Below are 13,577 nucleotides of genomic sequence, written 5' to 3'. Positions count from 1 at the left end.
GACATCGAATCTTTGTCCATTTTTCTAATTTCACTTGCAACACCCAATAATACCACTAATTCTGATTCACAGTCATGGGCATCCTGTGCCAGATTTGCAGTATCATCACTTTTACCCTTCGTGGTTGAATCGTTGTGCCAGCAATCATAAGAATAGTGACCATACTTCTTGCAAATGTAACACTGTATGTTCCATTTTTCTGTGCCTTTCCTGCCTCTACCTCTCGGACATCTACCACCTCTGCTACCTCCATCTTCTCCGTTTTCTTCATCATTCTGTTCTGAGTATGTCGTATTTCTTTCTCCATTTCGTCCACCTCTACCTCGCGATCTTCCTCGGCCTCTGCCTCGGTTCTTGTAGTTTTGCTTCGTTCTTGCTTGAAGAGCTTGCTCCGTTGCTTGTATCGCAGCTGCTTTCTCAGCATTCTTTCTTTCAAGCAGTCTCTGTTCATGTGCGACGAGCGAATTCTGTAATTCTTCTATTTTCAACGAGTCGAGGTCTTTACACTCTTTAATGGTGATTACAATGTGATCATACTGCGGGGTTAAAGTACGCAAAACTTTTTCAATTAATTTTCTATCCTTAACAATTTTTCCGCAGGCCCTCATATCATTGATGAGATTCTGGATTCTGCCCATGTATTCTATCACGGTTTCTTCCGTCCTCATGCCCAGAAGTTCATATTGACGCTGTAACGCTTGTAGTTGCACCTTTTTTACTTTTCCCGTATTCCCATAACCTTCTTGGAGAATATCCCAGGCTTCCTTGGCAGTGGACACTTTAGAGATCTTTTGAAAAATGGTTGGAGAAACGCATTGATGAAGAAGCATTCTGGCTTTGCAATCCAGGCGACGTTCTTCCTTTTGAAGTTTCTTCGCTGCTGCTGTATCGTCTTCTTTCATTTCTTTAACTCCCTGTTTCACGACTTCATCAACCTCTTGATACCCTAGAATCGCCTCCATCTTAACGCACCAGTCATCATAGTCTTTTCCATCGAAGACTGGAAGATTGCTGTGAACCATGTTTGCCATCACACCACTCTTTGATCGTCACCAAAGATTCTGCGAATGTCCCGAATCGAAACGAATGCTCTGAATACCATTGTTAGTCTGTTACTGCTAATAGCAATGTGTGTGAGAATACAGAGTTATGGTAGAGGGAATGAGCGTATGAATTTTAAAGTGAAGAAACTGTATTTCATTAAAAACTAAAGTGAGAATGGTACAGTCTGGTATATATGCGAAAGGCAAAGTGGAATTGGTCAAATCTACATGACCGTTATTACAGTTGCAATTTAAACTACTCAACAAACTTAAAGTATCAAACAGATTTAATTCACTTAAAATTATTTATCGGGTAAATATACTTATTTTATCATTTCTCTCATTCTTCATATTATGATGTTTAAAAATAGTAATGAATCATGGTAGTGAATTTTGGATATGATTTCTTTTATAATGGTAGTAACTATATTATTTTTTTATTATTATGTTTTAAAAAAAAGAATTTTGAATGTGAGTTGAGTTAGATGTTTCTCTTTTCTGACATGTAGCTTATGGACAGAGAAGTTAGAATTATGAGAACTCAATAGTACTTCAATAATGGTGTATAACTCCTCCTGTTTCACCATGGATCCTAAATAGGAAATCGAGTTCATTCTCATCAATTATATATACCTCAACGGATAATATTCTAACAATAAATAATACTAATAAAACTAATAAACGAAAATATATAAAATAATATAATCACAATAATAAACGCTTTTAACTTTCTTTTCTTTTCTTTGTTTTTCGAAATCTTTTATTTATTTACAATTCTTCTCTTTCCTTTCTTTTCTTGTAATAATAATCATTTCTATAATATTGGTCGAGTATTCTTAATTGTTTATTTGTATTACTTATTTTAATATTTTATGTATTCAATCTCTAAAGTTTTGTGTGACTCAAAAATACTCGAATAGTATCTTTAGAAGGTATCACTTTTATTTATGATACTAGTTGTGAACTTTTATATATATTTTTCTAATCTAATCACAATTTAATCTTACAATAATCAATATTAGCTGGCTGATTCGTGGTTATCATAGGTTAATTATTTATTATACAATCAATCGGCCTGTTAGTCAATAAGAATGATTAGTTAGTGTGATCACTCAGCATGACCAATCCGAATGATTGACAAGGATGGTTAGTCCAAAAATGATCAACCCAAGAGTGATCGGTTCAAAGGTGTACAGATCTGTCTACCTAGTTGACCCAAATGGTATGTATCGTACATTGACTTCCGAAGCCCAAGTACTTGTAATTGAAGGGACAAAGAGGTTTGAAAAGAAAAAGACACTTGACGCTCGTGTATGTCGAATGTTATAATCCGATTGGGAGGGGTTCATTGGTTGAAACTCGTCCTTAACCAAACATTTTAGTTCAATTGAAAGAGATTTATTAGGTAGAACTTGTTATACCTAATGAATATTTCGGGAGGGATTCCTTGCTTGAAACTCGCCCTTACCCAATGTTGTTTTTTAGAGGGGTTCCTTGGTTGAAACTCGTCTTTATTCCAATGAAGTTTTCGGTTGGAACTTGCCTTTATTTGCGAATATTTTAACTTGATCTTTAAATGGTGAGGCCAAGAAGTTGAGACTGATTGACCGAAAAAGAAGACAAAGGTTGATGATGAATAGTTGAGGTCGAATGACAAAACTAAATTAATAAAGACAAAATATCAAGACTCTAATGAATTGATGAATAAACTATCTTAACACGAGAATACATTATTGAAATACACAATAAAAAATTATTTTAAATAAACATTTACACTAAACAAAATACATGTTTAATATTTAAAATAATTTCTCAAAAATGTTCATATAAAATTTTGATCAACTTAATTGTAATTATTTTATCAATTATTCGATAAGTTTTTTAAAACACTTATATCAAATTTTAATTGAAATCTATCAAAAAAAGTGTTTTTCTTGCCCACAGAACTAGCCAGCTAACACCTGAAACATGGATAAATTCCATAAAATCATATAAATGCATTTCTAATCCTCCACCATTTAAAAAAAAATAGTTGATACAACATAAATGCATTTCTTCTTTTTTCTCATAAAAAAAGGCCACATTCACGCAAACAGCGCATAAGCACAAATTTGATTATACGGAGATTAAAATTCACTCATCTTACACTGTTACAAACCTATTTAGTTGATCGGAGAAAAAGGAACAAACATGCGAAATGGCGGAACAGATAAGGACGTATAAACTGAATTGAATAATAAAACTCAGGACCGCTGCTTTTTCTCTGACACCTTTGTATTGTGTTGTGATGTGTTGCACTCACATAATAAATTCTCTGTCGCTGTGAAATGTAAGTTCATCACATTTCTTCTGCATTCCAAATTAATTTTATTCATAATATTTGAAATAATATTTTACAAATGCTACTTTCTATTTTTTTTACATCAGTACACTTTTAATAGGACGATTAGACATGTACTGAGATGATTTTATGAATACCATATAATATGAGAAATTTAAACTAATTTAATTCGAAAACCTATAGGAATAAAATGTAAACCAAAATATAGAATATTAATTTTAGAACCTCCAGATTATTTCAATAAGATTTTTTAAATATTGTATCATATCAGTTTTATAATTTTTATCACATCATTTTTATTAAAAATTTTAAAAACAGGTAATTTAATAGTATCATATTTTGAAACTTAAATGTATAAAGTATTTCAAAATGTATAAATTTGTAATGATTTTTCATTAATTCTTTAACGAATACCTTTATACTCTTCACTACAAAATTCAAAAATAATTTCGTAATTACCCGATAAATTATGATTTACATTAAAATTATGTTACACGTTATATAATTAAATGAGTAGATAAAAATAAAAAAATGCAATATACATATAAATTATAATACTACAAAAATCACAAGCATTATATAAATAGTAGTAATGTAATATCTTATAAACACTCTCTTCATCTAATCACAAGTGTTTCAATATTTCTACACTAATTATGAAAGGGTAATGTTGAATGGTTAGGTTAGTTGAGAGATTTACTCGCAATAGTATGTTTTCGCTTTTGTTAGGGTTTAGGAAAATAGAGATTTTTTTTAATACAGTTCAAAATAATAAATACAGTTCACCACCTTTGCAGAGTAACATATTCATAGGTAATAAATTGAAGAAGATTTAACACCTTTTGCGTTATAATTTATTTATAATTTATTATTAATATTAAGGTAATGATACGTTAATATAGTTTTTTTTAACATTTTGACACATGTGTATTTTTTATTAATTTATTATTTCTTTGTTACTATATTGACGTATTTTAAATCAATGAAAATATTTTTGTTTTTTTATTCTCACGTGTTACCATCTTTTCATCTTAACATATTAGCTCAGTATTCTAAGCGATGATGAATCATATTACACTAAAACATAATTGTATTTATTTGAATCAAATATCAAGAAAAATAATGAACTCTCGTATTATTGTTGGAAATTCTTTATTGAAATATAATAAAAAGATTTACCTCTTATAAAATATAAACTATCCATATAAAACAACTACCACCATTTTTAACATAAAACTCTAATACTTAATATTTACAATTTTTTTCTTTTTACATTACTTAATTTTCTCAACTTTATTTATTAACCCGGAAACATTGGAAATAATTTATATTGATGAAACATGAAAAAACTTGTATGTATACCGAGGTAATCTTTATGTTTTTTTTTTCACAGAATAAACCTCTTTGCTGGAAACCATACTTGACAGAGCACTATTCTGAAAACATTATTTGGAGGAAAACACAAAAAAGAAACAGTAATACTCCCTCCCTCTCTGTTTCTATGTGCATTTATTTTTTTTAGGATTTATTTACTTAAAAAAATGCATTAGTGGACAAAACATAATGTCCTTCTCGCCACTCTCGAGCTCCAATCTCCAGACAGACACAGAGAAACAGAGAAAGAGAAACAAATAGCCGTTACTTTCTCAGCATTGGAACGTTAGGTAACAAAACCCCTTTCCCAACATTCACTTCGCACTTCGCACTTCGCTCTTCGCTCTTCACTCTTCACAACACAACATCCTCAAACGACATCAACAACTTTCACTTCACACTCTCTGTTCCCCTCACCAATGGTCACTCGCTTCACCCTCATCTTTGCGGCTTCACTTTTCCTCTTGCTTCTCGGTTCGTATCTTCTATCTCTTCGTCTTTTCCTTTTCCTACTTTGCTTCTCACAATGTCGGTGCTTCTAATTTTTCTTTCCTTTTTTACACATGTCAATAGAGAAATAATTAATGATCTCACTTGAACCAACGCTTCTAATAAAAACTAGATTTATGCTTGCAGTTACCTCTTTATTAACCATTGTACCTGAGGTAAGGTTTTAATTAAAGAGATGTGTCTGATTTAGCTCTTCCTAGCCCTTCCCTTTCAACTGGGTAGTGCTTCTTTCTCAATTTGTGTTACAGTTCGTGTGTAGAGATCATTTGCTGCATCATACTTTGGTTTTGCGTGACACCTTATTATAGATAGAGCTGGTAAAATGGTCGATAGAACCCAGTTTTAATTAAATGCTGGGTTTTTTAGCTTCATCCTAGTATTGTCTTATTTTTTATGGGTTTAACCTTTGAAAGCCCCGCTAAAAGTCTTGCTTTTATTTTGCTCATGCTTACTTTAAAGGCCAAGATGACATGTTTTGCCACTTTTACCTTACTGCACTTTGCATTGTGTCTATGGAATGAAAGAACTTAACGATTGATTGTTTAGACTTGCAGATACAGCTAGCAGAGCTAGCATTTTTCACTCTCAATGAATAAGTCGTGTCATCTTTGTACTGCATAATTTTATTTATTTTAATGTTATGAAATATTCTGTGCCAGATTGTTGCTCTGGGAGTTTTATTGGGGTCTGCTATGGAAGAAGCGCTGATGACCTCCCTACACCAGATAAGGTGGCACAATTGGTTCAACTTCACAAAATCAAATATCTCAGAATTTACGATTCTAATATACAGGTTCTGAAGGCGTTTGCAAACACTGGGGTTGAGCTTATGATTGGGGTTCCGAATTCAGATTTGTTGTCTCTGTCTCAGTTCCAATCTAATGCAGATAGGTGGCTGAAAAACAGTGTTCTTCCTTACTATCCTGCCACTAAGATCACGTACATAACTGTTGGTGCCGAAGTCACTGAGAGTCCTAATAATGCCTCTTCACTTGTTGTGCCTGCCATGACCAATGTGCTTACAGCACTCAAGAAACTTGGGCTGCACAAAAAGATTAAAGTTTCCAGTACCCATTCCCTTGGGGTTTTGTCCCGATCTTTCCCACCTTCTGCCGGGGCTTTCAATAGCAGTCATGCACATTTCCTAAAGCCAATGCTAGAATTTCTTGCAGAGAATCAGTCACCTTTTATGATTGATATATATCCATATTATGCTTACCGTGACTCCCCTAGTAAAGTGTCTTTAGACTATGCCCTTTTTGAGGCATCCTCTGAAGTGATTGATCCAAACACTGGTTTGTTGTATACAAACATGTTTGATGCCCAGATTGATGCTATTTACTTTGCACTGATGGCCTTAAACTTCAGAACAATTAAGGTCATGGTCACTGAGACAGGTTGGCCTTCCAAAGGATCACCTAAGGAGACAGCTGCAACTCCTGATAATGCACAAACATACAATACTAATCTGATAAGGCATGTTATCAACAATACCGGTACTCCTGCAAAGCCCGGAGAGGAGCTAGATGTTTACCTTTTCTCATTGTTCAATGAAAATAGGAAGCCCGGTTTAGAATCTGAGAGAAACTGGGGATTATTTTATCCCGACCAGACAAGTGTGTATAGCCTTGATTTCACCGGGCGGGGTGCGGTTGATATGACCACCCAGGCAAATATAACCAAGTCCAATGGAACCACATGGTGCATTGCCTCGAGTAAGGCCTCACAAATTGACTTGCAGAATGCAATAGATTGGGCATGTGGTCCTGGCAACGTGGACTGTACAGCCATACAGCCTAGTCAGCCATGTTTTGAGCCAGATAACCTAGCTTCACATGCATCTTTTGCGTTTAATAGCTATTATCAGCAAAACGGAGCTTCTGATGTTGCATGCAGTTTTGGGGGCACGGGTATAAAAGTTGACAAGGATCCAAGTACGTTCATCACAACCTACTTCTGATACCGCATTTATCTTCATTGTTTGTGTTTTGTCATCTGCTGTTTTCCCATAAACTGTTGGAGAAAGCTAGTAAAATAGAAATCCATTTTAGCAGAAGAAAGTATTAATCTGTAGAGGGACATCTGTTCGATATCATGGGGAAGTTGTTTGATATCTGTCAAACTGGCTGCTCTCATAGTTATTATGAATGTGTCCAAAAGTTGGTTTTACTATGTTGTTTGTTCGTACCTAACTGTTATGGTAGATTGTTTTCGGTCACTGATTAGCTAATGTCTATTCTGCAGGCTATGACAACTGCATCTACATGAGAGCTGGGTAAGTTCAATATAGGCATGATCTTTGGCTGTTCCTTTTATTTTTTGACCTTAAATTATACAAATTCAATTTAGGATCAGTTATGACATTTGGGTTTTTCTTCCATTGTTCTTTTGCAGAAGTAATAAAACTGTGACAAGCAATACAACAGCAATGTCTTCTTCAACTTCATCCTCTTCACAGAACGGAAATTCAACATCAGTTTTTACTATTCTTCTTGTAACTTGTCTCTCCGCCTTGATGAATATTCAATCGTACTGACAAGCTAGATTGTTAAAAGTGCAGCACGATTTTGCTTTGTTTTAGATGTATGCTGCAATAGACATGGATGGGGAAGTAATAGCTTAGTGGAAAGCGTTGATATGCTGTGTAATGTACGCATCAGAAAAAAGTGTAAACTCCGTTGTTGTTATATAAGAATTGTTTTTTCTTCACTGCATTAGAGCAGTGATAGGCCAACAGTCTTTGGTACCAGTTTTGTGTGACAAGTTATAAAAGAAAACGCCTTGTCATCTAATTTATCTTAAATTATGCGGTGTAATGCGTTGCTGCACCTCACTGTCTCGTATTGTTCTTAAGATTATCCCGAGTCTTGGAGATAATATGTGACAGTAGTTCTAATATCAGTGATGCTAAAGCCAACCAAGCATGTAAAACAGGACAGGGAAGTTTAAACTTCTAAATGCGCTAAGATTCATGTAACTGCACATAGGTCAAATACTAAATAATGAGGATATTGATTATGCAACAATAATTATCATTGTTGTAAAATTTGACTGTATTGACGAATTTAACTCAATCTAGAGTTCTTTGAGCGGTTCTAAAACCAGTCAAACCGATTAAAAATAACTTCTGAACGATTCTTTGAGCTTTTTTTTTAATAATTTCAAAAAAATTAAATCTACAGCTTTTTTTACGTAAATAAAAAGGTTTATGTATGAGATTTAGAAATGTTCTGAAAGTAATGTAAAAGATGATTTATTCAAATTTAGAAATATACTATTATATAACACTATAATTGTTATTGGTTCAACCACAGTGAATTATTAAATAGGGAACCCGTGTAGACCATCCAACAATCTGTAGCATTCGTAGCATGTTCTGTAGCAATGATTTAGGAAACTGTTAGGTTTTCTAAATGAAAGGAAATTGTAGGGTTGTTGCTCTGAGAAACTTTAGTAGTAATAATGGGTCTTTTCAACTTTCTATCCAATATTCTTTTATTCATTAAAATGAAAAATGGAAATCCACTAGTAGAGAATCTGCAATGGAAATTAGATTTCTGAAAAATTAGTTGGATTGAGTTAGTCCATGTTTTGAAAGTAAATTGGAAATCTTGACCCAACCCAAGTAGGAGTTAGGTTGAGCCAACTAGACATAACTTAAGACCTAATGCAAATTTCTTGGTGGATGGTCCAGTTTTTTTGGTCCAACCTGTGGTAGTTGGCTTTAGTTTTACCGATAGATGTATCAAAGTTAGATATTTGAATTTACACCAATTGATTGATATTTCACTTGATTGAGATAACAATATACTTCGACACTTGCGTTTCATTGTTATTCAGAAGCAAATTCAAATTATGTGCAGAGTAGTATGGTATTGGTTTAATAAATAGCTAAGAAAGTTTACAAGTGTGTGCTTGGTTATGCTTTACACACAATCGTTGTTAACATCATGTCAAATATTAAGAAAATCGGGGAAGCTACCTCAGGAAGCACTATATTAGATTACTAGATTCCAATAATGACATTGAAAACAATTTTAAATTCAAATCTATTTCCAGGTCAAGTTGTTTTAAGTTATTGTTCTAAGCTTGAGGATTAACTGGGATTAACTATGTTACAACCTATTTTATGGCTAATTGTCATGGTACCAAGTTACTTATTTTATTGGTTTGAAGTTTAGGTGTGTCGTTTTCTACCTTGGCAGACTGAGGTAAGTTAATGGAAGGAGAATGATGCAATGAATGGTCTCAACTAAGGATTATAACATATTAATTCTCTATTATTTAGCAGAAAAAATTACAAGAGAGATTTTTGAAAGGGTTTGTGGTGTTTAAAATAGTACTTTTATGATTCAGTTGTACATGTTGTTTCTGTTATTGATGTCTTTTATTGTATATTTGTGTATGCAGAATGTTTTCTCTTAAAATATCTCTTCAAATGAAATACTTAAACTTTAAAGGATAATGATACTTTGACAACATTTTTTTTTACAATATTTTAACATCATTTACGTGTGTCATTCTATAATTGGTCCAAAATTATTCCACAATCAATAATAATAATCATAAACACCAACATGAACCAATTACATAATGACACATAAATGATATTAAAATATTGTTAAGAAAATATTGTCAGAGTATCGTTATCCTATAAATAAACACAAAGACTTTTAAAGGTGCATTGTTTGTCTACTTTTTATGCCCTTTTCTTTCTGGTTTACATTTTTGTTTTCTTTTTCTAATTTGACTCTTTTAGAATATAAACGTGACTAATGCTCGTTTCTGATTTGGTTCAATTCTAAAGAGAATTTATACAAGAATATTGAATTTGAAGGAAAGAATAGAACAGTGACGAACTTTGGGAAAGGGCTTTGGACTCAAACCTTGAAAATTCAACAGATTCTTCTATCTTTTATTAAATTATGCCCGAATCTATATTTTTCTTATCGATAATATTAGTTATTAGGTTGTTAATATTTATTAATATGAAAAATTGAATTCACAACCTCATATTTCGTCTTTTATGGATCCTTATATTCCCGATGTCAGTATCTATTAAACGAAAAAGTATTTTGGTTTAGCTTCCGATCCTAAACCACGAACAAGAACAAACAAATATGGTTAGAAACACATTTTCGATTTTAATAGCTGAGTAATGACGATAGTATTTTTAAACAAATGAGAAAAGGATGACACCTGAGCATGGAAACTTTCCGATTAAAAAAAAGGTGACACTTGAGAAAAAAGAAAAAAGCAATGACGACAGTATTTTTAAACAAACGAGAAAAAATTGATACCTCAGCGGCTAAAAGCAACCTTTATTATATCTGTACCAATTGTATTAACTATCTTTTTTCTAAGAATAGATTCTAAAATGGATCATTTCATGTCTCCTCATATTCTGCCTACCCAACGACACATTTTTTCCTTCACTTTTATATTCTAAAAATAGTCTCAAAATTACATTTTTTTTAATAAATTTCGAAATTTATTAAATTTTATTTAACAAATTTCAAAATTGGTTAAAATTTTCAAAATATTCTCTTACAGATTAGAGTTTTTGAAATCCGTTGAAACACATTTTTTCAATGACAATCAAATCCAAGCCCAAATCGTCAACAACTTTATTAAGAGATGCCGATGCAGGAAGAAACAAAATTATCACAGATTTTTAATTTCCAAACACAGATCACTTTTTAAAAAAATAAATTACAATAATGACATATTTCTTTTTAAGTATATTTATTTAAATTCTAAATAAAGAAAAAGCTATAAATTTAATTTTTCTATTAAGAACGCCTGTTACTGTTAACAATAATCTTTTACATAGTCATCCCAATAATCACTCGTCACCGTGCTATTAAAAATAGAACAAAAACATACAAACCAAAATCAAATTTAACAAAAACTAGCGGTACCATAAACGAAAATTTCTGTTAAAAAATTTGAATCATAAAACTAAAACTCGACCTAAACGGGGTTTTATATAAATTTACGTTTAAAATAAATAAAGGGAGGTAGGAGTACCAAGTGATATATAAATATGAAGGAAGAATATCTGCCAGATGCATAAGAATCTGCCAACTTCTGATAAATGTGAGAACCATTATACCATATCAATAAAATTTAAAACCAGTGTAATGTATACAGGTACCCCACTAAAAAAGTACAATCATAGAGAATAATAGTCATAATTTCTTAAGCACCAAAACACTTTTTCTTCGCAACACGCACATGCCCTGACTTTTGATACCCAACAATATTATTACACTGCAATCAAAGCATTCCAGTAGAGGTAGAAGCAAAAACTTGTACAGAAGCCAATGAAATATGCACTATGACCAAGCCTTTCAACTATAACAAGTCATAAAGAGGGAATCAAAGACCCTGTTCAATGAGATAATCACCAAGCCTTTCAACTATCATATTGCATTGACCCGGAGTCATGGGCTCATCATAAATGCCAATGACCAAGGCCAAACCGGTCTTCTTGACAGTAGCACCACCAGGACCCTGGGTTAACGGGGATAGATAATTAAAGTCTGATATTACAACTATAATGGCTACACTATGCTAGAAGAATATATCTGCACCAACATGTGCAAGAAATACAACTGATGTATGCTCATTAAATTTCATTGAATTTGAGGCAAAAATTACATCAGACAACACTGAGCACAGTATTTACTTGTTCAGAGGATGCAAACAATAACCACTCTGCTTAAAGGTATCTATGTACATATCCATTTGCTTGAAAATTATAACTTGATTGATAAGAAATTCACAATCACTTAGATGGATTGCGAAAATGTGAAACGCTTTGGAAAAGAGATATTAGACATTGTACGAATTAAATCAGAGGCAACATGCAGTTGCCCAACTAAATTACTGCAGTACACCGTGTACAAGCAAAACTAAATTACTGCAGTACACCATATTCAAGCAAAACTAAATTACTGCAGTACAGCATATTCAAGCAAAACTAAATTACTGCAGTACAGCATATTCAAGCAAAACTAAATTACTGCAGCACACCATCTGCAAGCACAACCCAAATAAAAGACTGAAATCTCAACCAGATCATAGTTTAGACAACAGTATGATTGGAACTAACTCCACAGTCTATACAGTAAAAACATACAAAAATGAATATCTTCACAGAAACTGCACCGTTGTCATCACATAGCCCAGATCATCATCAAACTATATATGAATCTGTGCAATCAAAATGAAGCAAAGATCATAAAGAGTAGTTACCTTCTTGCCTCTAATGACAGAGCCGGGTTCACCTTGGATGACCATATATTTAGTGCCACCAATATACAATCCAGTGGGAGCAAGTGTTCCAGGCTCATTAAAGTCATTCATGATCCCAGATACTTCCTCAGGTTTTAACTAAATAAACAAAAACCCACATGTTATTAAATCACCAACTACAACAGATCAACAAAAACAAAAGCAGATCCGTTAACAGCGGAGTTCATAAGAGCATGAGACACATATAATAAGATAATCAATCAAGCAAGCACGCATCAAACTGACAACATCAGATTAAAATACAGTTGTTGTATTCAACAGCTCAAAACTACTAAGTGCAGTCCAAGTCAATTCGGATTGGTTTCCTTTGCGGATCAGGTTTAGCATATTGACAAACATGCCCTTAAATTTGAACTGTATTGCAAGGCGATCGTTCTGGAATCTTGGCTTGATTTATAAGCGAAGGCATTGAGCAGAGATCGGAGAATCTAGAGACTTGAGTAAAGAATTAAGAATAAACAGCGAAAGGAGGCGATTGAATTGGGAAAAGAATAAGCGAAGATGGAAACAAAAACCTGAGGAAAGCCGGAGCTCTGAGCCCAAACGCTGCCGTCCTGGCCGATGATAGCGGCGTGACTTAGGTGGTTTCCTTCAATTTCGCAGAGAAGGTGGTCGTCGACGTAAGTTTGCCACGACATGGTTCAGATTGTTTTGGGGATTTTCTGGTTGAGAGTGTTCGGTGATCGGATTTGGAGTATATCTCTATATCTCTGTATATCTATCTATATCTCTTCCTCAGCTGCTGCGTTGATATCACGGAACTATATATAGCGATAAAGTTACGTTTACGCCCTTCACATTACCCTATTTTCACTCTCTCAGACCTTGCAGAAAATATAGGAATTGTAAAATTTTAAGTCTCCAAAAAGGAAAAAAGAAGAAGACATTTTTTAATTTATCATATCACGATGTTTGTAACTATAATTGAATATGATCCAGTTACGTGTGTATGTCAACCCAAATTGTTACTTGATGGAGGTTTTCCTACT

The 13,577-nt window shown here is 33.2% G+C and overlaps 2 protein-coding genes across 2 annotated transcripts; one reads left to right on the top strand and one right to left on the bottom strand.

Annotated features, from left to right (window-relative positions):
* Positions 1-4,892: 4,892 nt before the first annotated feature.
* LOC108346251 (glucan endo-1,3-beta-glucosidase 13) lies at positions 4,893-8,002 on the top strand. The gene is made up of 4 exons (XM_017585275.2): positions 4,893-5,232; positions 5,928-7,202; positions 7,513-7,543; positions 7,663-8,002. Exons 1-4 carry the CDS (start codon positions 5,178-5,180, stop codon positions 7,802-7,804), a joined length of 1,503 nt encoding a protein of 500 aa, XP_017440764.1. The 5' UTR covers positions 4,893-5,177; the 3' UTR covers positions 7,805-8,002.
* Positions 8,003-11,356: 3,354 nt separating this feature from the next.
* On the bottom strand, positions 11,357-13,343 carry LOC108347367 (profilin-1). Its single transcript, XM_017586554.2, has 3 exons — positions 13,104-13,343; positions 12,529-12,666; positions 11,357-11,784 (listed from the first exon to the last, which is right to left on the bottom strand). Exons 1-3 carry the CDS (start codon positions 13,224-13,226, stop codon positions 11,650-11,652), a joined length of 396 nt encoding a protein of 131 aa, XP_017442043.1. The 5' UTR covers positions 13,227-13,343; the 3' UTR covers positions 11,357-11,649.
* Between the last annotated feature and the right edge of the window lie 234 nt (positions 13,344-13,577).

Source organism: Vigna angularis, chromosome 1 (assembly GCF_016808095.1).
Source record: "Vigna angularis cultivar LongXiaoDou No.4 chromosome 1, ASM1680809v1, whole genome shotgun sequence".
NCBI lineage: Eukaryota > Viridiplantae > Streptophyta > Magnoliopsida > Fabales > Fabaceae > Vigna > Vigna angularis.
This window is presented reverse-complemented; position numbering and strand designations above follow the sequence as displayed.